Source organism: Hippocampus bargibanti, linkage group LG03 (genome assembly GCF_051943395.1).
Source record: "Hippocampus bargibanti isolate YZ-2025 linkage group LG03, ASM5194339v1, whole genome shotgun sequence".
NCBI lineage: Eukaryota > Metazoa > Chordata > Actinopteri > Syngnathiformes > Syngnathidae > Hippocampus > Hippocampus bargibanti.
Window position 1 is genome coordinate 5,039,122 of NC_142736.1, and position 25,349 is coordinate 5,064,470.

The 25,349-nt window shown below is 45.2% G+C and overlaps 2 protein-coding genes across 2 annotated transcripts; one reads left to right on the forward strand and one right to left on the reverse strand.

Annotated features, from left to right (window-relative positions):
- Positions 1–171: 171 nt before the first annotated feature.
- Positions 172–10,118, reverse strand: LOC148900115 (tryptophan 5-hydroxylase 1-like). The gene is given in 12 exon segments (XM_088991739.1): positions 172–1,242; positions 1,386–1,519; positions 3,159–3,286; positions 3,289–3,458; positions 4,836–4,908; positions 5,006–5,068; positions 6,646–6,842; positions 6,918–6,985; positions 7,070–7,167; positions 8,629–8,827; positions 8,895–9,005; positions 10,041–10,118. Coding segments are annotated over 11 exon segments (1,422 nt in total). The 5' UTR covers positions 10,041–10,118; the 3' UTR covers positions 172–1,061.
- A 5,790-nt stretch (positions 10,119–15,908) lies between these two features.
- On the forward strand, positions 15,909–25,134 carry LOC148900116 (uncharacterized). Its single transcript, XM_088992975.1, has 4 exons — positions 15,909–16,758; positions 18,356–19,837; positions 21,943–22,182; positions 22,978–25,134. Exons 1-4 carry the CDS (start codon positions 16,656–16,658, stop codon positions 24,456–24,458), a joined length of 3,306 nt encoding a protein of 1,101 aa, XP_088849101.1. The 5' UTR covers positions 15,909–16,655; the 3' UTR covers positions 24,459–25,134.
- The last annotated feature ends 215 nt before the right edge of the window (positions 25,135–25,349 follow it).

Consider the following 25,349-nt stretch of genomic DNA (forward strand, 5'->3'; position numbering starts at 1 on the left):
GTGCTCGTGATTCTTTATACGTAGATGTATTCAGAGCCCAAATCGGCCGAACGGAGCACGCAACTGTCATACTACTCTTCCCAGCATGCACCGCGTGCCCCCCTCGTCCAGCACAAGTCGCGACGATTTGCCCCATTTCAAGAAATGTATTCGTTTTAATAATGATGCATTTCATTTATAAGCGCATTTGAATACTCTTGAGGTCACTTTACAGTCGCAGGATAAGTTTTTTTCTGCGGGTGAGCAGCGGCAGTAAGCCGCGACAGCTTCACTCAACCTGGAGGTGCAGCGGCAGCATTCGCACCAGCGTTCACTCAACCCGGAAGTAACTCTAATCTAAAATGGTAACTGGCACAATAATAAATTTAATAATAATACAACAATTCATTTATAAGCGCCTTTCAAAACGCTCAAGGTCACTTTACAGTCACAGGAAAACGTTCATATAAAGTAAAAGTAGTCACCATTTCATTTCTATAATAATAATAACAATAATAATAATAATAATAATAGTACATTTCATTTATAAGCGCCTTTCAAAATTCGGTCACTTTACAGTCACAGGATAAGTCTTTTTGTGGGTGAGCGGCGGCAGCCACACGCGCCAGCATACACTCAACCCGGAAGTAACTCTAATAGATAGTAAGACAAATAGATAGTAAGACAAATAGATAGAAAGCTAGCAAGCAAGCCTGATTGTGAAGTAATCTGTGAAGTAATCTAAGGGGCATAGATATACTGAGGACTTTTTAAACAAATTTTCTCCAATGCAATTTTAATAATAATAATAATAATAATAATAATAATAATAATAATAATAATAATAATAAATAATATATTTCATTTATAAGCACCTTTCAAAACTCCCATGGTCGCTTTACAGTCACAGGATACATTTTTCTGTGGGTGAGCAGCGGCAGCCACACGCGCTAGCGTTCACTCAACCCGGAAGCTAGATAGCTTAGCTCAAATAGAATAGTAAGACAAATAGATAGAAAGCTAGCTAGCAAGCCAATAGATAGCTAATAGCTAGCTATCCAATTTTTCAGCCTCGCTTGAGCTCACACGGCGTCGCTGCGCCTGGCGAGTCTGTTGAGTGCGTCGTCCACCGCGTCCAGTCGCCGACGCAGATCTCCCGCCGGCGCGGGGACGCCGCCGCCATCGTCCCGCAGCACGTGGACGCTCTGCGTGGACGCGTCGTAGCGCACGTCGAACGGCCGCCCGATGCGCTTGGCAAACTCCCTGCAAAATACGTACGCTAAATTTGCGAAATCCCCGAACCGCATCTAGTTTTCACATGAAAACAAGAACAAAGTTGCGCTTTGAAGTGAAAATTCCCTGTTTTTCATCGCTAGCAGGTGACGTTTTTGTCCTTTGAAACCAACCTCATCTTGTTCTTGGCGTCGTCAAAGGTTTGCGTGACAAAGTAGACGTTCTGGAAGGCGGTGATCACGCACTCCTCGCTGCACGTCAACTGGGGATCGAACGGGCGAATGTGGGCTTGGCCCGACAGCGCGTGCTTGATCACCCCATAGCCACAAATGCCCCCAAAATGGCAAAAAAAAGCAAACGTGAGAAGATGGCTCATTTTCATCATTTCCATCAACGTCGGCGTGAAAATGCGCGACTCGAACGTACTAGCTAAACCAGCTAATAGCAAAATGGCGATCGGTACCATGAAAAAATAATAAGCACCCTGCCCACCACCTTTTCCAGCAACTCCCCTCAGGCAGGCGCTACCAAATCCAAGGTACATTTAAGCAGCTTCTCCCCCCGTCACCATTAACTCTCTAAACAGTAACCCAAATAGAACTGGATAGTGCCTGCATTTTTCTTCTGATGATACTAGTGCAGTATGTCCTACCGGAGACAAATTCCGTGTGTGTTCTACATACTTGGCAATAAAGATGATTCTGATTCTTTATATTAAAATTATAGCGTGTTAAGACATCCGTATAAAAGTTGATACAACAGTTTTACTGGTTACTGGACCCTCCGCACCCTGCCCACCACCTTTTCCAGCGACTCCGCTTTAAGGTAGGGGCTACTGATCCACGCGCAGCAAATCCCGCAGACCTTTCAACAGCCTCTTCCTCCGTCAGCATAAACTCTCAAAACAGTAACCTAAATAGAACTGTCTAGTGCCTCCATTTTTCTTATGATGATACTAGTGCAGCGTGTTCTACCAGAGACAAATTCATTGTGTGTTCTACATACGTGGCAATAAAGATTATTCTGATTCAATTGAATGCGAGCGGAAGCCAGTATACACCTGCTCAGTGTTTGCCGTCTTTTGTGTCATTTGTGTGTTGTCGTTGTGCCACCGACAGCAATCGGTCCAAAATCGGATTGGTCGCTGGCTAATCAAAGGCGTGCGCGCATCTTCTTACATACCAGTTGTATTTGGGTTACTGTTTAGAGAATTAATGGCGGGAAGAAGCTGTTTAAATTTCTGCTGGATTTGGTGCACATTTAGATCGGTAGCGCCTGCCTGAGGGGAGTCGCTGGAAAAGGTGGTGGGCGGGGTGCAGAGGGTCCACTAGGATTTTCCGCACCCTTGTTTTTATCCTTGCAGTGAATCAGAATCGTCTTTATTGGCCAAGTATGTTGAACACACAAGGAATTTGTCTCTGGTAAAACAATCTGCACTAGTATCACCATAAGAAAAATGGAGGCACTATACACTTCTATTTGGGTTAGTGTTTAAAGAGTTAATGGCTTGCGAGAATAAGCTGTTTAAATGTCTGCTGGGTTTGTTGCGCATGGATCAGTAACGCCTGCCTGAGGGGAGTCGCTGGAAAAGGTGATGGGCAGGGTGCGGAGGGTCCAGTAAGATTTTTCTGCGTCCTTGTTTGGATTCTTGCAGTGTGCAAGTCCTCGAGAGTGACTAGGGCGCTGCCAATTAATTTTTCAGCCGTCATGTTTTCAGTCATGGTTTTGTTTGCTACTTTGGACTATTTTTGTTTTAATGACTTTGTTGCTTTGGGTTTCGTTTCTGCCAACTTTATTGAATACAATTTGTCAAACATACACCCTGGTCCTCCCTCCTGCCTGCTTTATTGGGAGTTTATCACAACCTTGCAAGTTGTGATTTAGGATTAACGGTCAAATAGTTCGAAAAAGTGGAATCCGGCGCAGGTCGGGGGCGTTTGCACTACCTTGAGCTCGGCGGCGGATGACAACAGGCCTGCCCCATAGGCGCGAAGACTCCCGTCCTGCTCACAGAGTCCAAATTCCACGGTGAAGAAGTAGCACTGTGGGGTCATGGGGACGCAGATGAGAGCTCCAGGCAGGCTAGCGACTTCCCGCTAGGAGGCGCCTCGCCACTTACTGTGGCCAGTTGGCGCACGGCCTCGTCGGCGGCGCCCAGCGACGCCAGGCCCATCTCCTGCGAGAACTGCGCGAAGCTCGGCTCGGCCAGCAGCGGCACGTGGCCCAGCAGCTCGTGGCACGCGTCCCTGCGGCGGCCCGCCGATATTAAATAATAATACATTTCATTTCTAAGCACTTTTCAAAACTCTCAAGGTCACTTTACAGTCACAGGAGAAGCATTTTCTGCGTGTGAGCCACACGCGCCAGCATTCACTCACCCCGGAAGTTACTTAAATAGATAGAAAGCCAGCTAGCTAGCTAATAGATAGCCAATTTTCTCACTAGCTAGCTATATAGCTCGTAGATACACAGATAGATAGATTGCTAGCCAGCTAGAAAGCCAACTATCCAGCCAGCCAGATATCTAGCTAGCCAACTATATAGCTAGCTATCTAGCTAATAATAATAATAATAATAATAATAATAATAATAATAATAATAATAATAATAATACATTTCTTTTCTAAGTGCATTTCAAAACTCTCAAGGTCACTTCACAGTCACAGGATAAGTTTTTCTGCGGGTGAGCAGCGGCAGCCACATGCGCCAGCGTTCACTCATCCCGGAAGTGACTTATATTGATAGAAAGCCAGCCAGCTAGCTAAAAGAGAGCTTAATCTAGCTAGCTAGAAAGCTAGCTAGCTATATAGCTAATAGATTTACAGATAGATAGCTTGCTAGCCAGTTAGAAAGCCAGCTAGCCAGCCAGCTAGATAGCTAGCTAGCCAACTAGATAGCTAGCGAGCCAGCTATATAGCTATCTAGCCAGCTAATAATAATAATAATAATAATAATAATAATAATAATAATCATCATCATCATACATTTCATTTCTAAGTGCCTTTCAAAACTCTCAAGGTCACTTTACAGTCACAGGATAAGTTTTTCTTCGGGTGAGCAGCGGCAGCCACATGCCCCAGCATTCACTCACACACAAGTTACTCAAAGTTACTCAAATAGATAAAAAGCTAGCTAGCTAATAGATAGCGAGAGCTAGCTCGCTAGCTAACTAGAAAGCTAGCTAGCTTGAAAGCTAGTTAGCTATGTAGCTAATAGATATACATATAGATAGCCTGCTAGCCAGCCAGAAAGCTAGTTGGCCAGCCAGCTAGATAGCCTGCTGGCCAGCCAGACAGCTAGTGAGCCAGCTATCTAGCTGACTAGCCAGCTAATAAATAGCAAATAGATAGCAAATAGCTAGCTAGCTTTTAGTCCTTTTCATCCAAACGTCAAGTGAAAACGAGGACTTGATTGTTCCACGGCTACGCTAGCAACTGTTATTTAGAAACGGTGCTCGAGACTCTTGCGTGGACTTCAACGGACAGTTGCTAGCGTAGCCGCGAAGCAATCAAGTCCTCGTTTTCATTTGACGTTTAGATGAAAAGGACTAAAAGCTAGCAAGCTATTTGCTATTTATTAAGAACCCTTTCCCCCTTCCGGACCCTTTGTGCATTTGGACTCACGGTTCAGGGGTGTAGGACGGGTCCGAGCTGTGGCGGACGTACTGGGTGCAGTGGAACACTCGAAAGGCCAAGCCTGCCAAGAAAAAGAGGGGGCGGACGGGCCGGGGGGGTTTCGGTGAGGTCGGAAGGCATCCGCCAGCTGCGATCTAGCGTCATGCAAAACTCACAACCTGCCAGGAAATCTCGGGGGGACAAGTAGCCGGACACTGGACGGAGGCTGAAGCCCGAGCGCTCTAAGAACACACACAGTCACAAAAATTAGCCGGACAGTCTTTACAGTAGCGCCTGTATTTTGTTTTTCTACATCGAAAATCCTACTGGACCCTCCGCATCCTGCCCACCACCTTTTCCAGCGACTCCCCTCAGGCAGGCGCTACGTATCCAAATTCGCACCAAATCCAACAGACATTTAAAGCAGCTTCTTCCACCGTCGCCATGCACTCTCGAAACAGTAACCCAAATAGACTGTCTAGTGCCTCCATTTTACTTATGATGATACTCGTGCAGCGTGTTCTACCGCAGACAAATCCCTTGCTAGCTTGCTTGCAAATTCTTTGTGTTCTACATACTTGGCCAATAAAGACAATTGTGATTCTGATTCAGTGCAAGAATCAAAACAAGGTTGCGGAAAATCCGACTGGACCCTCCACACCCTGCCCACCACCTTTTCCAGTTACTTCCCTCAGACAGGCACGAGTGATCCATGCGCACCAAAATCCAGCAGACATTTAAACAGCTTCTTCTGCTGTTGCCAGTAACTCACTAAATGTCCTCTGGTAGAACATGCTGCACTAGTATCATCATAAGAAAAATGGAGGCACAATACAGTTCTATTTGGGTTACTGTTTAGACTCTAAACAGTAACCTAAATAAATATGTATAGTGCCTCAATTTTCTTATGATGATACTAGTGCAGCGTGTTTAGAGTCTAAACACGCTACACTAGTATCGTCAGAGGAAAATTGAGGCACTATACAGTTCTATTTGGGTTACTGGGTTACTGTGTAGATTCTAAACAGTAATCCGAAATTGGGTTACTGTTTCGAGTGTAAACATGCACTAGTATCATCATAAGAACATAGAGGCACTATACAGTTCTTTTTTGGCACTATACAGTTCTATTTGGGTTACTGTTTAGAGTCTAAACAGTAACCCAAATGTGGGTTACTGTTTGGAGTCTAAACACGCTGCACTATGTATCATCATAAGAAAAATTGAGGCACAATACAGTTCTATTTGGGTTACTGTTTAGAGTCTAGACAGTAACTCAAATGTGGGTTACTGTTTAGAGTCTAAACACGCTGCACTAGTATCATCATGAGTAAATTGAGGCACTATACAGTTCTATTTAGGTTACTGTTTAGAGTCTAAACTGTATCCCAAATTTGGGTTACTGGTTAGAGTCTAAACAGTATCCCAAATTTGGGTTACTGGTTAGAGTCTAAACACGCTGCACTAGTATCATCATGAGACAATTGAGGCACTATACAGTCCTGTTTAGGTTACTATTTCGACTCTAAACAGTAACCCAAATTTGGGCTACTGTTTAGAGTCTAAACACACTGCACTAGTATCATCATAAGAAAACTGAGGCATTTTTTCTTACTCGCGGCACTAGTATCATCATAAGAAAATTGAGGCATTTTTTCTTACTCGCGGCACAAGTATCATCATAAGAACATTGAGGCCTTTTTTTCGTATGATGATACTAGCGCAGCGTGTTCTACAGGAGACAAATTCCTGATTCTGATTCTGATTGTGGCTCTTGGTGTGAATGTGGTGTTTGCGAGTGTTGTGCGATTTGCGGCGCCTTGGAGGAAGCGCGAGACGTCCTCCAGCTGGGGGATGTTGTCCTCCTTGTAGTTGCAGTGTCGGGCCAGCAGGGGGAGGTTGCCGAGGAACTCCTTGCAGGCATGGATCGGGTAAAGTTGGTGGAGCTCGCGGAAGACCCGAGACCAGGTCTGGACCTCCTCCACCGTGTAGTCCACGCGTGGTATCGGCTCACAGCTGCGGTTTAGTAGCCCCCCACGGAAGGATTAGCCGCAGGTGGGACGACAGGAAATGAAAAAGGCTTCAACTTACTGTTTGTAGCTGCGAGCTAAATGGGCAAAGTAGCTCCTTCTTTTGCGGTAGGTGGCGTCTCGAAATCCCTGCAAAGACGTCTCGCTTGTTGTTTCGTCGAGACGGCGCGTCGCTCGCTTTTATTTTTTCTGTTTTTGGAGCCCAAAACAAACCGGATGGTCGGCGTCCAAATCGGAGCCGTACATCAGAACCTGCTTGCAAAAGTCCAGATCGCCAATCTTCTTGGGGAACCACGGAATGGCGCGCCACTCTGAAATCAAACGCCGCGATTAGGGTTGACGTTTCGGCTTTGATGGGTTCGTCATTTTTAGTTTTCAATTCACAGGCCGAATAAAATGATGTGGCGGGCCAGATTTGGCCCCTGGGCCTTGACTTGGACACCTGCGATGTAAAGGATTAGCCAGATAGCTCAATAGAAAGAGCGATAGCTAGCTTGCTAACTAACTCGATCACTTTCTAGCGCAGTCGCTTGCTAGTTCGACAGATGAACATGGAATTTTCCATGTTTGATTTGACGTGGCATCAAATGAGGTGGCGGGCCCGATTTGGCCCCTGGGCCTTGACTTTGACAACTATGATGGAAGGGATTAGTGAGTTATCTGACTAGAAAGACAATTAGCTAGCTGGCTAGCTCGATAGATGGACATGGAATTTCACAAATTTAATTTGCTTTCGAGGGCCGAATAAAATGAGGTTGTGGGCCAGATTTGGCCCCCGGGCCTTGACTTGGACAACATGATGTAAGGGATTAGCCAGCTAGCTAGCTCGATAGATGAACATGGAATTTCACAAATTTAATTTGCTTTAGCGGCCCGAATAAAATGAGGTGGTGGGCCAGGTTTGGCCACCGGGCCTTCACGTTGGCAATTTTAATGTAAGGGATCAGCCAGCAAGACGAATAGAAAGAGAATTAGCTCGCTAGCTAGCTCGATAGTGGAACCTGGAAGTTCTCAAATTTTATTTGCTTTCGCGGGCCGAATAAAATGAGGTGGCGGGCCAGATTTGGCCCCCGGGCCTTGAATTTGACAGTTATGATGTAAGGGATTGGAAAATTATCTGACTAGAAAGAGAATTAGCTCGCTAGCTAGCTCAAGATGAACATGGAATTCCACAAATTTAATTTGCTTTTGCGGGCCGAATAAAATGAGGTAGTGGGCCAGATTTGCCCCCTGGGCCTTGACTTGGACACCTGTAATGTAAGGGATTAGCCAGGTCACTGACCGGGCTAATGCGGGCCTTCACGTTGGCAATTTTAATGTAAGGGATTAGCCATCAAATTGAATAGAAAGAGAATTAGCTCGCTAGCTAGCTCGATAGTGGAACCTGGAAGTTCTCAAATTTAATTTGCTTTCGCGGGCCGAATGAAATGAGGTGGCGGGCCGGATCTGGCCCCTGGGCCTTGTCTTTGACAACTATCATTTAAGGGATTAGCGAGTTATCTGACTACAAAAAGAATTAGCTCGCTAGCTAGCTTGATAGATGAACATGGAATTTCACAAATTGAACTTGCTTTCGCGGGCCGAATAAAATAATGTGGCGGGCCAGATTTGGCTCGTAGGCCTTGACTTTGACAACAGTGATGTAAGGAATTAGCGAGTTATCTGACGAGAAAGAGAATTAGCTCGCCAGCTAGCGGGCCAATTTGCAAGCCGACAGAGACACGAAAAGGTCGCGGGGAAACGGGGGGTCACGTGAGTTATGGGGGCCTCACCGTCGGGAACGGGACCCTCATCGTCGACGTGGGCGTGGCTTTGGGACAAGACCTCCACTGCGGCGGCGTGCTTGCCCAGAAGTCGCGTCAATTCTGCCAGCTGATGGCGATCGCCGCCGCCGTGCACCAAGATCTCAAAATCGGCATCGGGGCGCTCGGACTTGCGCGGCTCCACGCCAACTAGGCGGGGGTGTTTTTCCTGCGGGGCGAGGCCAAGATTGCGAGGCCAAGATTGCGGTGGCCGCTTCCCGCCAAGCGGACTTTACCTGGAACGTGGCGAGGGCCTCCAACAGACCGTCCGCTTCCTTCTGGACGGAGAAGATGATGGTGGCGCCCACCGGCGGACCGTCACTGGTGCATTCCAAAGAGGCGGCCATCTGTTGAGCATAATACGCATTAATAATAATGATAATAATAATACATTTCATTTCTAAGCGTCTTTCAAAACTCTCAAGGTCAGTTCACAGTCACAGGATCAGTTTTTCTTTGGGTGAGCAGCGGTAGCCACGCGCCATCGTTCACTCAACCCGAAAGTAACTCAAATTGGTAGAAAGCTAGCTCGCTAGCTAATAGCTAACTCTGTTTTAATTTTATTTTGATTTTTTTTAATGAATTTATCTATGCTCATATGAACACGCTCGGCGTAAATTTTAAAGACGCTTATAAATAAAATACATTATTATTATTATTATTATTGGTTGAGTGAACGCTGGCGCGTGTGGCTGCCACTGCTCACCCACAGAAAAAAAAATCCTGTGACTGTAAAATGACCTTAAGAGTTTGGAAAGCCGCTTAGAAATCAAATGAATTCTTTTTCTTCATTATTATTATTATTATTATTATTATTATTATTATTATTATTATTATTATTATTATTATTATTGACATTGAACAGGAGATTCGTGTTTGCTTTCAAAATTGAGCTTGTATCAGACGTGCACATTTTTTAGCATGACGTCCCTGATCCACTGGTGAAAAGGATGCTTTGATCCTCTCCTTTTTCATCTAGAACCGCTTCATGTCACAAAGAGGGTACAGCAAGTGCTGAAGAATGAATGACTCCCTGTGTCATATTATTTGTTATTTAGGCTTTTTTTTTTGTTCTTTTGACTTCAAGATGGCGCCACGAGAGTGGCTGCCTTTTCCAGCAGCTCCTGTATTTTGTTTTTCTACTTCTTTCTTTCCTTTTCTCTTCTTTTCATCACTTTTTTGCTGTGAAATGTCAATTTCTCAGCTGCAATACTCATAAAGCCTCATCCAATCCAATCCAATCCAATCCAATGATGAAATCTTATTGCGTCACTGAAAAATTTAAGAAAGCTGGAAAATGAGTTTTTTTGTCATCCACAAGGCAATTTTTGATCTAACAAGCAAAGAAAGCCGAAATCCCAAAAGTCTGAATTGCTACTTACCGTCCTGTTGGTGGTTTTGAGTGAGATGTTGGTCCCGCTCTGAAGATTCTTAAGATCCGCTCACTTGGCTTGGTAGTGTCGACAGAGTCACTCGGGAACGATTGGCAAGTTCTTGTGTGGAGCTTTGCGCCTGTGCGTATCCACGTCACGATGAATCAAGGTGTGGCCTCCTTGATTGTTCTTCTAACCCAGGGGTGGGGAACCAATGTCTCTTTTGATGATTGCATCTGGCTCACTGATAAAACTAAATACAGTGATACCTCAGTTTACAAACTTAATTGGTTCCCAGAAAGTGTGTGTAAGGCGAAAAGTGTGTCTTCCAAACATTAATTTCCCATAGGAAACCATTAAAATGAGAATAATCTGTTCCCAGGTCCATATAAAAGATAATTTTCTACAAAATAAGCCTTAAAACTACACAAAATATACATTATATTATGTATAATAAATGTGCTATTGTATTGTAATGAAAGAAATGTATCATATGTCATTTTATGCGTGTGACTCAGGGTGGATTTCTTCGCTAAACAAATTGGGAATTTAGCCGTCATAAGGCCCCCGTTCGGTCTAATTTCATAGTTTGAGTGGCCATAAATGCAAAGAAAACTCCCCAAAAGCTATTTTTCTTCACACAGTGGTCCCAAACTGATGTTTTTGTGAAACAACTGTTGTATGGTTGTTACTGAAGTACAAAAAAAAAGTTACGAACTAATTGGTTCCCAGAAAGTGTGTGTAAGGTAAAAAGTGTGTCTTCCAAACATTAATTTCGCATAGGAAACCATTAAAATGAGAATAATCTGTTCCCAGGTCCATATAAAAGATAATTTTCTACAAAATAAGCCTTAAAACTACACAAAATATACATTATATTATGTATAATAAATGTGCTATTGTATTGTAATGAAAGAAATGTACTATATGTCATTTTATGCGCGTGACTCAGGGTGGATTTCTTCGCTAAACAAATTGGGAATTTAGCCGTCATAAGGCCCCCGTTCGGTCTAATTTCATAGTTTGAGTGGCCATAAATGCAAAGAAAACCCCCAAAAAGCTATTTTTCTTCACACAGTGGTCCCAAACTGATGTTTTTGTGAAACAACTGTTGTATGGTTGTTACTGAAGTACAAAAAAAAGCTTACGAACTAATTGGTTCCCAGAAAGTGTGTGTACGGTGAAAAGTGTGTCTTCCAAACATTAATTTGCCATAGGAAACCATTAAAATGAGAATAATCTGTTCCCAGGTCCATATAAAAGATAATTTTCTACAAAATAAGCCTTAAAACTACACAAAATATACATTATATTATGTACAGTAAAGTCTCGTTATCTCGATATTCAAGGGAGTCCGAAAAAATATCGATATAACCGGGACTATCGATATATCCGACCCTGTTTGCATGTAATTTTTTCCGTGCGTGCATCGAAATAGTATCGATATAACCGGGACTATCGCTATATCCGATATCGATATAACGAGACTTTACGGTATAATAAATGTGCTATTGTATTGTAATGAAAGAAATAAAATGTGCTATATGTCATTTTATGCGCGTGACTCAGGGTGGATTTCTTCGCTAAACAAATTGCGAATTTAGCTGTCATAAGGCCCCCGTTCGGTCTAATTTCATAGTTTGAGTGGCCATAAATGCAAAGAAAACCCCCCAAAAGCTATTTTTCTTCACACAGTGGTCCCAAACTGATGTTTTTGTGAAACAACTGTTGTTACTGAAGTACAAAAAAAAAAGCTTACGAACTAATTGGTTCCCAGAAAGTGTGTGTAAGGTAAAAAGTGTGTGTAAGGTAAAAAGTGTGTCATCCAAACATTAATTTCCCATAGGAAACCAGTAAAAATGAGAATTTTTACAAGGTGGTGATGGCAGTCGTGGATCCCAAAAAGCAGGCAGGAGGGAGCAGCACGTTGTATTTGAGAAATTGTATTAAAATAAAGTCAACCGGAACAAAATCTAAAACGTTAAAATCATTTGAACAGAAAAATACACATGCACAGCATACAATGCATAAACAATGCATACAATGACCCGACGCCGAATGGTCTTGCCGGGAGTCCTTCTGACTGCCACTGATTAGATCGACCAGCACCTGCGAGGCTGCAAGCAGGGCTGACAGCGCTACCCTTTGGTCGCCAATCCGAATGTGGCAATCTGCCACTGATCGGGACGACCAGCACCTTTGCAGGTGCAGGCAAGGCCGATAGCGCCACCCGTTGGTTGCCAACCAGATCATGACATAATCCATTTCCAGGTCCCCATAAAACAAAATTTTCTACTAAATAAGCCTTAAAACTACTCAAAATATACTTTATTTTATGTATATGCTATTGTATTGTAATTAAAGAAATAAACTGTCCTGTATAATAAAGTCATTTTATATACCTTTGTGATGGTCGTTGATGTAGTTGCCTCTTGATGATATCCGACTGAAGTTGCCGTGCTTTCTCTACGATAATACACTCACTCACACTGTCCCCTGCTAGCTGCTTTTCATTAAGTTTTTCAACCTCTTAACACTAGCCTGTGGTCGGGTCTTTTTCAGTCCCATAATAGCAAAAGTACTCCACTCAATAACAAACCACATCTGCACCTAAAGAAAAGGTGTGACGACAACTAGTCAACCAACCACCGTGGCGCTGTGTGTGTTTCCCGAAAACTAGCTCGTAAACCAAGATTATATTCTCGCGAATTTAATGTTCGTAAAGCGAAATGTTCGTTAGCTAAAGCGTTAGCTAAGCCGAGGTATCACTGGATCAAGCTTGACTTGGAGCGCCTTGATTGCCATGGCCGCTTCCTTCTGGTGCGTTGGAATCGGGATTTCATTAAGGAAATTAAAACTAGAGAGCGCCCTCCCCCCCCCCCCAAAAAAAAAAAACAACTACTACATTTTGTTTCTAAATCTTAAAAGAAACTAGAACTATAGAACAATTATCTTTCAGGGCAGACATCCACATGTCCACTTTTGTTTCACACAACGTAATTGCGCTTGCTAGCAAAACTGTTCATTGGTTTTATTAGCTACCTAGCTGGCTATTTATTAGCTATATGGCTGGCTTTCTAGCTAGCTATCTGTTAGCTATCTGGGTGGCTGGCTAGCTATCTATTGGCTATCTAGCTGGCTGGTTATCTAGACAGCTATCTATTAGCTATCTATTAGATTTCTATCTATTTGGGTTTCTTCCGGATTCAGTGAATGCCGGCGCGTTTATTTTACTTATTTTTCTTAAACTACCTTTGTTATCAATTCTGCTCATATGCTAGCTAGCTATCAATTTGCTATCTATTGATTTCTATTTGCTATCTATTAGCTAACTGGCTGGCTGGCTATCTAGCTAGCTATCAGGCTAACTATCTATTAGCTATGTATTAGCTAGCTAGCTTTCTATCTCCTCTTTTTTTCCTTTCGGCTTTTCCCTTCAAGGGGTCGCCCCAGCGAATCAAAGTCCTCCACCTTTCGAGGTGAAGTTATTTTGGGTTGAGTGAACGCTGGCGCGTTTTATTTATTTATTTTTCTTGCCTTTGTTATCAATTTTGCTCATATGCTAGCTAGCTATCTATTTGCTATCTATTAGCTAACTGGATAGCTGTCTGGCTATCTAGCTAGCTATATATTAGCTGGCTGCCTATCTAGTTAGCTATCTCGCTAACTATCTATTAGCTAGCTACCTTTTTACCTATTTTAGTTACTTCCGGGTTGAGTGAACGCAGGCGCGTGTGGCTGCCGCTGCTCAACCACAGAAAAACGTATCCTGTGACTATAAAGTGACCTTGAGAGATTTGAACAGCGCTTATAAATGAAATGTCTTATTATTATTATTATTATTATTATTATTATTATTATTATTATTATTATTATTACGTTCTGCAATCACGCTGATTAGTTTTGATGGTGCAAATGCCAACTTGCTGTCCCGCATGCTAGCTTGGGGGCCTAAGGCCACCCCGAGGTGGGTCGTGACCTCCGGGGAGCTTTCACATATGCGCTTGTTGTCCATATTTTGGCAAAACGCCCCCCCGCATTGACTCGCCCAGAGACAGGTATTCTCGTCGCCATCCGTCAATCTGCTTAACCATGACATCGGACGCAGAGGGCGGCCATGTGTGTGTAATTCTAAGATGAGATCGGTGCTACGTCTGTTTCTCCTTCATGCAATTACGCATGCGCTAATTGGGGCGAGTGCGCTAATTGCCAGCTTGATTGCGTTTGCATCGTACGGGGGAACGCGGCGGGCAATGAGCCGCTGCTTTGGCGTGCGTCAAACTCACCGGGGAGATAAAGAAGACTTTTTTATGTGTGTGCTTACCTGCCAGCAACTCCGGTTTTGCCGTAATGAGTACGGTTTTCATGATTCAATTCCGAGTTCCGGTTTATTCATGAAAATTATGGTTTCCAATAAAAACAATAAGTCAAAAATCGTCAAAATAGGAAATACTCAATGTTGTGGCTGGCTAGCTGGCTATTTACTATCTGGATAGCCAGCTATCTATCTATTAGCTAGCTAGCGCGCTAGCTATTTGAGTCAGGAAACATATTACCCATCTAGCTAGCTATTATTTATCTAGATAGCGAGCTATCTATCTATTAGCTAGCTAGCGCGCTAGCTATGGAGTCAGGAAACATATTACCTAGTTAGTTAGCTGGCTATTAGCTACCTAGATAGCGAGCTATATATTAGCTATCTAGCTGGCTATTAGCTATGTAGATAGCGAGCTATATATACATTAGCTAGCTTTTCGAGCTAGTTATTTGTGTCAGGAAACATTAGCTATCTAGCTAGCTAGTTGGCTATTAGCTATATAGTAGCGAGCTATCTATCTATTAGCTAGCTAGCAAGCCTGATATTTGAGTCAAGAAACATATTAGCTATCTAGCTAGCTATTAGCTATCTAGATAGCAAGCTATCTATCTATTAGCTAGCTAGCAATCTAGCTATTTGAGTCAGGAAACATATTAGCTATCTAGCTAGCTGTTAGCTATCTAGATAACTAGCTAGCTAGCAATCTAGCTATTTGAGTCAGGAAACATATTAGCTATCAGGCTTCTATCTGGCTATTAGCTATATAGTAGCGAGCTATCTATCTATTAGCTAGCTAGCAAGCCTGATATTTGTGTCAGGAAACATATTAGCTATCTAGCTAGCTATTAGCTAGCTAGATAGCAACCTAGCTATCTATTAGCTAGCTAGCAATCTAGCTATTTGAGTCAGGAAACATATTAGCTATCAGGCTTCTATCTGGCTATTAGCTTTATAGTAGCGAGCTATCTATCTATTAGCTAGCTAGCAAGCCTGATATTTGAGTCAGGAAACATATTAGCTATCTAGCTTGCTATTAGCTATCTAGATAGCAAGCTAGCTATCTATTAGGTAGCTAGCAATCTAAATATTTGAGTCAGGAAACATATTAGCTATCAGGCTTCTATCTGGCTATTAGCTATATAGTAGCGAGCTATCTATCTATTAGCTAGCTAGCAAGCCTGATATTTGAGTCAGGAAACATATTAGCTATCTAGCTAGCTATTAGCTAGCTAAATAGCAAGCTAGCTATGTATTAGCTAGCTAGCAATCTAAATATTTGAGTCAGGAAACATATTAGCTATCAGGCTTCTATCTGGCTATTAGCTATATAGTAGCGAGCTATCTATCAATTAGCTAGCTAGCAAGCCTGATATTTGAGTCAGGAAACATATTAGCTATCTAGCTAGCTATTAGCTAGCTAGATAGCAAGCTAGCTAGCAATCTAGATATTTGAGTCAGGAAACATATTAGCTATCAGGCTTCTATCTGGCTATTAGCTATATAGTAGCGAGCTATCTATCTATTAGCTAGCTAGCAAGCCTGACATTTGAGTCAGGAAACATATTAGCTATCTAGCTAGCTATTAGCTATCTAGATAACGAGCTATCTATCTATTAGCTAGCTAGCGAGCTAGCTATTTGTGTCAGGAAATATATTAGCTATCTAGCTATCTATTAGCTATTTATTAGCAAGCTAGCTAGCTTTCTATCTATATGGGTTATTCCGGGTTGAGGGAACGCTGGCGCGTGTGGCTGCTGCTGCTGCTTACCCACAGAAAAACTTATCCTGTGACTGTATAGTGACCTTCTGAGTTTTGAAAGATGCTTAGAAATGAAAATTATGAAATAGAATTATTAAATTGCGCTGCGTTTTCTATCCATGTTTTGCTCTTTTCAATTTCCACCGTGTTGTTTAGTCTTTTTTGTGCTCTTAAACTCTCTTTGTCCCTTTGTCTCCTGTTTGACGTGCAGCAAGTTCCTCTAAAATCCTCCCCGTTCTCCTCACTGTAGCCTGTGCCCCCGCCCTTGAGCAATCACGTGCGGCTTAATCCGAAAACTGGGGCGGGGAAGAGAGAGACAAAAAACAATCGGCTCCCTATTAGGTGCCGACTCCCACCGTTCACATGAAAGAGCCGCCGACTCGTTCGCGAACGACACGTCACCACAAGGCATCAGTCGGGATACGCAAAACGACGAAAACGCGCCTCGAAGCTTCTCGGCGCTCGCTTCGCTTCCTAAAATTGAGGCGTCGCCGCCCCCCAATTCGGATCATCTGCGGGCGTTGATCTTCGTGATCGCCTTGCGTCAATGGACGCCGAAAGACAGCAAGACGAAGACTACGAGGGCGACGAAGACGCCACGAAAAAGGACGACGCGCCAGCGAGTCGTCGTCTTCTGCTCCTCGGACAAGGTTGGAACGTTTTCGGCTTCGGACAACAGGCCCCTGTTTGTCTCGCGTCAACGTCGAAAACGGAAACGGGCTAGCCAGTCCAAAAGATTTGCGAGGAGCGCAAAAGCTCGTCGTCGTGTTCAAATTGGGAAGTGGCGACGAGAAAAGAACATGTCGGCCGGCGCCTTTGATGCAGATTTGATGTAGATCGGCTTTTTTTAGGTCATAGGCGTCGTGCGGATTCCGCATTGTTGGGGGCCATCTTGTAAAAGGCTCCTGGTATGTGGAAAAGGATCGAAGTGAGGGGGGGGGTGAAGGAGGTGGCGGGGCTAAGAAGCTGATAATCGACGCAGCAGCGCCACCAGCTGCCGGCCGATATTTGCGTCAATGATTGTAATAATAATAATAATAATAATAATAATAATAATAATAAAAATAAATTTGATTTCTAAGCTCCTTTCAAAACTCTCAAGGTCACTTTACAGTCACAGGATCATTTTTTTCTGTGGGTGAGAAACTGGCAGCCACATGCGCCAGCGTTCATTCAACACGGAAGTAACTCAAATAGATAGAAAGCTAGCCAATCGATAGCCAACAGATACCTACCTAGATGGCCAGTCAGCTAGATAGCCAGCCAGCTAGATAGACAGTCAGTTAGATAGTGAATAGATAGCTCGCTAATAGATAGCAAATAGCTAACAAATGATGATAATAATAATTACAATACATTTCATTTCTAAGCGCCTTTCAAAACTCTTAAGGTCACTTTATCGTTAAAGGATTAGTTTTTCTGTGGGTGAGCAGCGGCAGCCACACCCGTCAGCGTTCACTCAACCCGGAATAACTCAAATCGATCGAATGTTAGCTAGCTAGAAAATAGATAACGATAACGAACCCACTAGAAAACTGATCCTGTGACTGTAAAGTGACCTTGAGAGTTTTGAAAGGTGCTTAGACATCAAATGTTGTATGATGGGAAACTTTTTTTCCAGGAAAGACTTTGACTTTCTTGATTGTGAGAGAGTATTTTTGGATTGGATTGGAGCTAGCTAGCTAATAATGCAAATTTCCCCTTTGTGGGAATAATCTATTCGCTATGTATTAGCTATCTATCTATTAGCTATCTAGCTAGCTAGCTATTTGAGTCAGGAAACATTTGCTATCTGGCTATCAATTAACTAGCTTGCTAGCTTTCTATCTATTTGAGTAACTTCCGGGTTGAGTGAACGCTTGTGGCTGCCGCTGCTCACCCACAAAATAAACTGGTCCTATGACTATAAAGTGACCATGAGAGTTTCGGAAGGCGCTTAGAAATGAAATGTATTATTATTATTATTATTATTCCTTAAATAGATTGAAAGGAAGCTATTAGCTAGCTAGCTTTCTATCTATATGAGTTACTTCCGGGTTGAATGAACGCTGGTGTGTGTGGCTGCCGGTGCTCAGCCACAGAAAAACGTATCCTGTGACTGTAAAGTGACCTTGAGAGTTTTGAAAGGTGCTTATACATGAAATTTATTGTGATTATTAGCATGTCTAACAAATTTAGACATGATAGTGGCTAGCTCCGTTGGCTATTTGACGCAGTGACCAAAGTCTCTCGTGCGGTGTCTCGCAGACGACAGCGCTGATCTTGACCCCGGTCCGGACCAGATGGAGTGGCCCCATATCAAAGTGGAGGGGGAGGAGTGGGGGTGCGCACCCCCCGAGGAGGAGCAGGAGTTGGTGGTCCTCCAGGTGAAGGTGGAAGACGAGGGGCCTCGTCCGTCCCCCCTTCCACAGGAGGATGCCGGCGCCGTCCATTTTGTCACGTTGAAGAGCGAAGACGAGGGCGAGCCGGGCTGGGGTCCGGAGAGCGAAGGGGCGGGGCCCGGGAGCGGCGGCTCGGAGGAAGGCGACGGCAGCCCGTGGGCTCCAATGTCAGATGACGACCCCGCGTCGCCCTCCTCTGACGCCGACATTGAGCAACGCTGGCAAAGTGACGGCGCGCCCGACGCCGACCGCCAAAGCGTCGAATGCCCTTGCTGCGGCAAAACCTTTTCCCAGTGGAATTTGAAGCTCCACATGAGGACGCATCGCCAGGCCAAGCGCTTCGCCTGCTTGGTATGCGGGCAGCGCTTCGCTCAGAAGGCCCACTTACAGACGCACACCCAAGTTCACACCGGGGAGAAACCTTTCGTCTGCTCGGTATGCGGCAAGAGCTTCCCCCGGAGGCAAAGTTTAGAGACGCACGTGCGGTCGCACACCGGGGAGAAACCATTTGTCTGCTCGGTGTGCGGCCAGCGCTTCACCCAGAAGGGCCACCTGCAGACGCACGCCCAAATTCACACCGGGGAGAAACCCTTTGCCTGCTTGGTGTGCGGGAAGCGCTTCACCCAGAAGGGCCACGCCCAAACGCACGCCCAAATTCACACCGGGGAGAAACCTTTCGCCTGCTCGCTTTGCGGCAAGAGCTTCCTCCGGAGGCAAAGTTTGGCGGCGCACACGCAGGCGCACACCGGGGAGAAACCATTTGCCTGTTCCCTTTGCCCCAAAAGATTCTTCGTCAAGGGACATTTGACCAGGCACGAGCGGATCCACACCGGGGAAAAACCTTTCTCCTGTTCACTTTGCGGTCAAACCTTCTCTCAAAAGGAAGGTTTGACGGTCCACATGAGAAAGCACACCGGGGAGAAAGCTTTGCCGTGCTCGGTTTGCGGCAAAATATACTTTGTGAGGGCAAGGTTGAGGATGCACGAAATGACGCACACCGGAGAGAAACCTTTCCCCTGCTTGGTCTGCGGGAAAAGATTTTCGGGAAAGCGCGTTTTGAGCAATCACTCGAGGACGCACGCGGGAGAGAAACAGTTGGCCTGTTCGCCTGGCGGGGAAAGCTTCTCGGAAGGACAGCTGGCGAGTCACGCTGCAACGCACAGCGGGGAGAAACCTTTCCCGTGCTCGGTGTGCGGGAAAAGATTCTCCAGAAAGAAATTCTTAGCCAGTCACTCCAGACGGCACACTGGGGAGAAACCCTTCAGCTGCCCCGCGTGCACCAAAAGATTCTTCAGCAAATCGGCTTTAAGGAGACATGAATGTCCCCGTGAGAGCAACATAAATCAATGAGACGAAGAATGCGACTCGGAGAGAACACAGCTGACAACGTTTGCGCGGGAGTACCCGAATAAAACCCACCCCGGCGCGGGGATAGCGCGCAAATACCACGCAGGAGGCCGAAGTTGGCCGGCATCCAACCATGTGCACTGTGAGGTCGACGTGCCGTGACTTCCACTTGGAAATATGCCACGCCTCCTTTTCCTCATGCCTGCTATTGAGCCCTTCCGGAATACGGTTTTTATCTTTTGACCCTTGACCCCCCCTCCCCCATTTCAATGTTCCTGCTGTCGATTGAAAATAAATCTATATGTATTGGATTGTATTGTCTCTGTACATCAATTGCGTGGTTTTCTCTTCTTTGTTGTTTGCGACTTTAGTTTGTTGGTTGTAAATGATTTTTAAAAAAATGCAATACACTGGAGAAAGTAGCCTTCCTTGCATTGCTCCTGTATTTTGTTTTCTACTTCTTTCTTTCCTTTCCACTTCCTTTCATAACTTTACTGCTGTGAAATGTAAATTTCTCCACTGCGAGACGAATAAAGGTACATCCAATCCAGTTGTCTTTAGTTGTATCTTGTGTTCTTGTCATGGTATAGCGGGGGGGGGGGGGGGGGGTGTCTTCTACATGGCGGGCAGTTGAGCACAAAACCGTCCACCCTCCCCAAAAACAAAACAGTAAAAGCCAACAAAAGCCACTGAACGTTTTGAGAGCTATCATTGAAGCGCCTCTTTGTCGCATATGCCACTCTGTGACATAATTATGTTATTTAGTTTTTTTTACTTTTGTTTATGTAGACATTTGTAAGAAATATTGCGCTAAGTCTGTTCTCTTTGTCTTTTCTGCAATACCGTACAATAACTGTCTGGCTGGCTAAATATCTATCTGGCTAGCTATTAGCTATCTATTGGCTTGCGAGCTAGCTTTCTATCTCTCTTACTATTCTTTTTGAGTTACTTCCGGGTTGAGGGAACGCTTGTGCGTGTGGCTGCCGCTGCTCGACCACAGAAAAACTGATCCTGTGACGATAGTGACCTTGAGGGTTTTGAAAAGCGCTTAGAAATTAAATGTATTATTATTATTATTAAAGCCAACAAAAACCGCTGAACGTTTTGGGAGCGATCATTGAAGCGCCTCTTTGTAGCATCTGCCACACTGCTACGTAAGGTTGCGACAGTGTCGTAAAGCAGCGCTGACGACACATCCTCGAGTTGACCAACATGGCGGCACAATAAAGACAGTGTTCAAAGCAAGTCGTCTCCTCTCGTTCTTCCGTAAACAACACTCTTAAAATGGGAAATTTGCAATTTAATATGATTTTTTTAACTCAAGGCTGAGAATAGTGTAACGTCCGCCGCTTGTGTTGCGCATGTTTGAGGGCTGGGCTTGTCAGGGAGGTGTGACGTCACGGACAGAAGGAAGGACCCGACAATGAGGTGTCCGAGAGAGAGCCTGAGTAGAATGACTGAGTTGTGACGGAACAACAGCTCCTGTTTGTATGTGACAACTGCTACGTTTTTGTTATGAAAAGACCGACCCGCTATACCAGCGACTGTGTGCATCATTTATCACGCCGATGGGCATTAAAATATAAACAAGATGGCTGCACAACAACATCAAGCAGTCTTGCACAAATGTCCCAAATGGCTGCGACAAACTTAAACTCAGATGGGTTCATGTTGTTGATAATCGAAGCTTCCCAATACCGCCGTGTGTGTGTTGTGTCCGGTGGAACGAGAGGAGAAAACTTGCTTTGTCAACGTCTTTATTATGCCGCCATATTGTCTCCTTGCGGGCGTGTCGTCACCGCCGCTTTACGACACTGTCGCAACGTTATGACAGTGTGACATATGTCCGTTCCACTAAATGTTTTATTTTGTTTGTGGGTGGGAAGCGTGGGAGATGATCTTGATTTGAGCGTCGTGGTGGACAAACGCAAAACGGAGATGACGTTGACTTCTGCTGCCAATCAACTTCCGCCCAAGCGCCCCCCAGTCCTGCAGCTCTTGTGTCTGTCTCGACGTTATTCGCCCGGTTGCCACTTCCCGATTCGTCACCGGCGGACTAAAACGTCGAAACGGCGCGTCCAGAATTGACCCGGAATCATCCGTGACGTTTCCGGGTGCGGGATCGTCGCGCCTCGGTGCAGGTCGGAGCTTCTCGCGATATCTTTGACTGCCTTAGCTTAGCCTACGTGAGCTTCGCTTCGTGGCCGGCGAACCGAGGAAGGCGTTTGTCGGCCACACGTCGCCAAGGAACGATCGAGTGTCGTCCGAAAATGTGTTCAAGAGACGCGACGACGACGGAAGTCGGGCGAGCTGTCGAGCAACGTCCACTTGCGGTCTGCGCAGCAGGTTGGTCCTCCTTCAACTCTTGCCGTGTTTTTCAGGAACCCACACTTGAAGCTTTCCCTGCGACCGGTTCACAAAAGTTTCATTCGGCAAGCACAAAAATGGCTCCCAAATAAGAAAAGATGACAATAATAATAATAATAATAATAATAATAATACATTTCATTTACAAGCGCTTTTCAAAACTCTCAAGGTCACTTTACGGTTACAGCATACATTTAGTGGGTGTGCAACGGCAGCCACACGCGCCAACGTTCACTCAACCACGAAGTTACTCAAATAGATAGAAATTTAGTTAGCTAGCTAAGAGATAACTAATAGCTAGCTAGATAGCAAATAGGTAGCTAGCTAGATAGCTAATAGATAGCAACACGAGCCAGCGTTCACTCAACCCGGAATAACTTAAATAGATAGAAAGTTAGCTCGCTAACTAATAGATAATTAATCGTTACCTAGCTAGATAGCTAATAGATAGCAAACAGAGAGCTAGGTAGCTAGATAGCTAATAGATAGCAACACGAGCTAGCGTTCACCCAACCCTGAATAACTCAAAGAGCTAGAAAGCTAGCTCGCTACCGAATGATAACTAATAGCTAGCTAGCTAAATAGCTAATAGATAGCAAATAAATAGCTATATAGCTAATTCATAGAAACATGAGCCAGTGTTCACTCAACCCGGTATAACTCAAATAGATAGAAAGTTAGCTAGCTAACTAACAGATAATAGTTAGCGAGCTAGATAGCTAATAGATAGCAATTGGTTGCAAACTGCGTCTTTGCGCGTGTTGTGTCCTACAGAAGTCACCGAAGGAGTTTTTGGTCCTCAGCAGCAGGAGCTGCAGTCCCTGCTCATCAAACAGGAGGAGGCGGAGTTGGCGCCCCGTCGCGTCAAAGAGGAGGAGCCAGAGGATGAAATGGCGTCTTTCCGGTTGCCCGACGTCAACGTGAAGAGCGAAAGTGAAGGAGAACGCCGAGCGCCATCACAGAGCGACGGCCTGCTGCCCCAACCTTCGGAAAGCGACGACGTCACGTCGCACTCGTCCGAGCTGGAGGACGGCGAGCGCCGCAAAGCGGACACGGCGAGTCACGCCGGCAACAAAAGGGTGCAATGCGCTCACTGCCAGAAAAGCTTTGTCTACCAATCCAGGTTGAAGAGACACTTGAGGACGCACACTGGAGAAAAACCTTTTTCCTGTTCCCTCTGCGACAAACGCTTCTCGCTCAAGGCCCACCTGACGGCGCACGGCAGCACGCACAGCGGGGAGAAACCTTTCGCCTGCTCGCTGTGTGACCGCAGATTCTCTCGGAAGGAACATTTGACCCGGCACACCAAGAGACACAACGGGGAGAAACCTTTCACCTGCTCAGTGTGCGGCAAGAGCTTCTCGGAGAGGACGCATTTGAAGATCCACGCGGGCACCCACAGCGGCGCCAAACCCTTCGCCTGCGCCGTTTGTGGCAAAAGCTTCGCTCTGAATTCGCTCTTGACGAGGCACGAGCAGACTCACACGGACGAAAAACCCTTCGTCTGCTCACTGTGCGGCAAAGGCTTCGGTCACAAGGCTGACTTGAGCAAACACGGGCGGACGCACGCCCGGGAGAAACCGTTTGTTTGCTCGGTTTGCGGCAAAAGGTTCACCCTGAAGGAAGGCTTGACCAAACACGGCAGGACACACAGCGGGGAGAAACCCTGCGCCTGCTCGGTTTGCGGCCAGAGGTTCTCGGAAAAGGCGCGCCTGACGAGGCACGCACGGACTCACAGCGGAGAAAAACCTTTCGCCTGCCTGCTGTGTGGCCAAAGCTTCTCAGAGAAGGCCCGCCTGACGAGACACGCCCGAACGCACACGGGCGAGAAACCCTTCGCCTGCTCCATCTGCGGCAAAACCTTCAACCGCAAGGCGGCGCTGAAAGCGCACGGCAGAACGCACAGCGGGGAGAAACCCTTCGCCTGTTCCATTTGCGGCCGCGGCTTCTCCACCAACGGAAATTTAAGCAGCCACGTGAGAAGGCACGGCGGGGAGAAACCCTTCGTCTGCCTGTTTGGCGGCAAAACCTTTGGCCGAGAGCGACTTTTGAAAATGCACTGCGGCAAGAACTTCTCCCAGAGGGCAGAGTTGAGCAAGCACGCACAGGCGCACAGCGACAAGAAACCTTTTTCCTGCTCGCTGTGCGGGAAAAGATTCAAGGAGAGCAGCCATTTGAGGAGACACGCCACAACGCACAGTGACCGTCGTCTCAAGGCGCACCCGCGCGCCGCCGAGAGGAGCGACCCTCCCTGAAACGCCACCAACCGCATTTTGCTGCCTTTTGCTTCAAGTCGTGCCAAGTCACCCGGTGAAATATGTCTGTTGATTTTTTTCCCGGTTGTCTTCAATTCAGCGGCGTTCCCAATTTCATCCCGGTTGTTCCATCAAAGACTGAAAACAACACACAGTCTTGATTGGGTCAAAGGTCAACAGCGACCCACTTCCTGGCCCTTAACTCCTTCACTGGCAGACGGTGTGCAAAAATATGTTAGGGCAATTTGCTATACGATCACATTTAATAATAATAATAATAATCCATTTGACTTCTAAGCACATTTCAAAACTCTCAAGGTCACTTTACAGTCACAGGATATGTTTTATGTGGGTGAGCAGCGGCAGCCACACGCGCCAGCGTTCACTCAACCCGGAAGTAACTCAAATACATAGAAAGCTAGTTAGCTAGTGAGATAGATAAGATAGATAGCTCGGTAGATAACTAATAGATAGCAAATAGCTAGCTAGATAACTAGATCGATAGATAGCTAGATAACTAATTTCTAACATCTTTTCTATTTCCTTACACATCATTTTATTTTCTTGGACTTCCTGTCATGACGTCACATCCGGTCGGTCTTTATAAAAGCTCTCCCAACAAGCCCCTCCTCTCTCTTCCCTTTTTGTGCCATCCCAAAGATTAAAGAATCTTTTTGTTTTGACGTTTGATTCCTGCTCCATTAATAATGACCCAGTGTCCAGCCCAGTGCCAGGGTTTTTGTCATTGTCACTCAAATTCCAGGACCCACAGAATATTGACTTTTAGGACGACATTAACATTCAATCCAGCATTAGAAACCTTAAATAAAAATATAAATACATAAAAATATGAAATTTTAGCTCAGGTTTTAGCAATCATCATGGAATTTA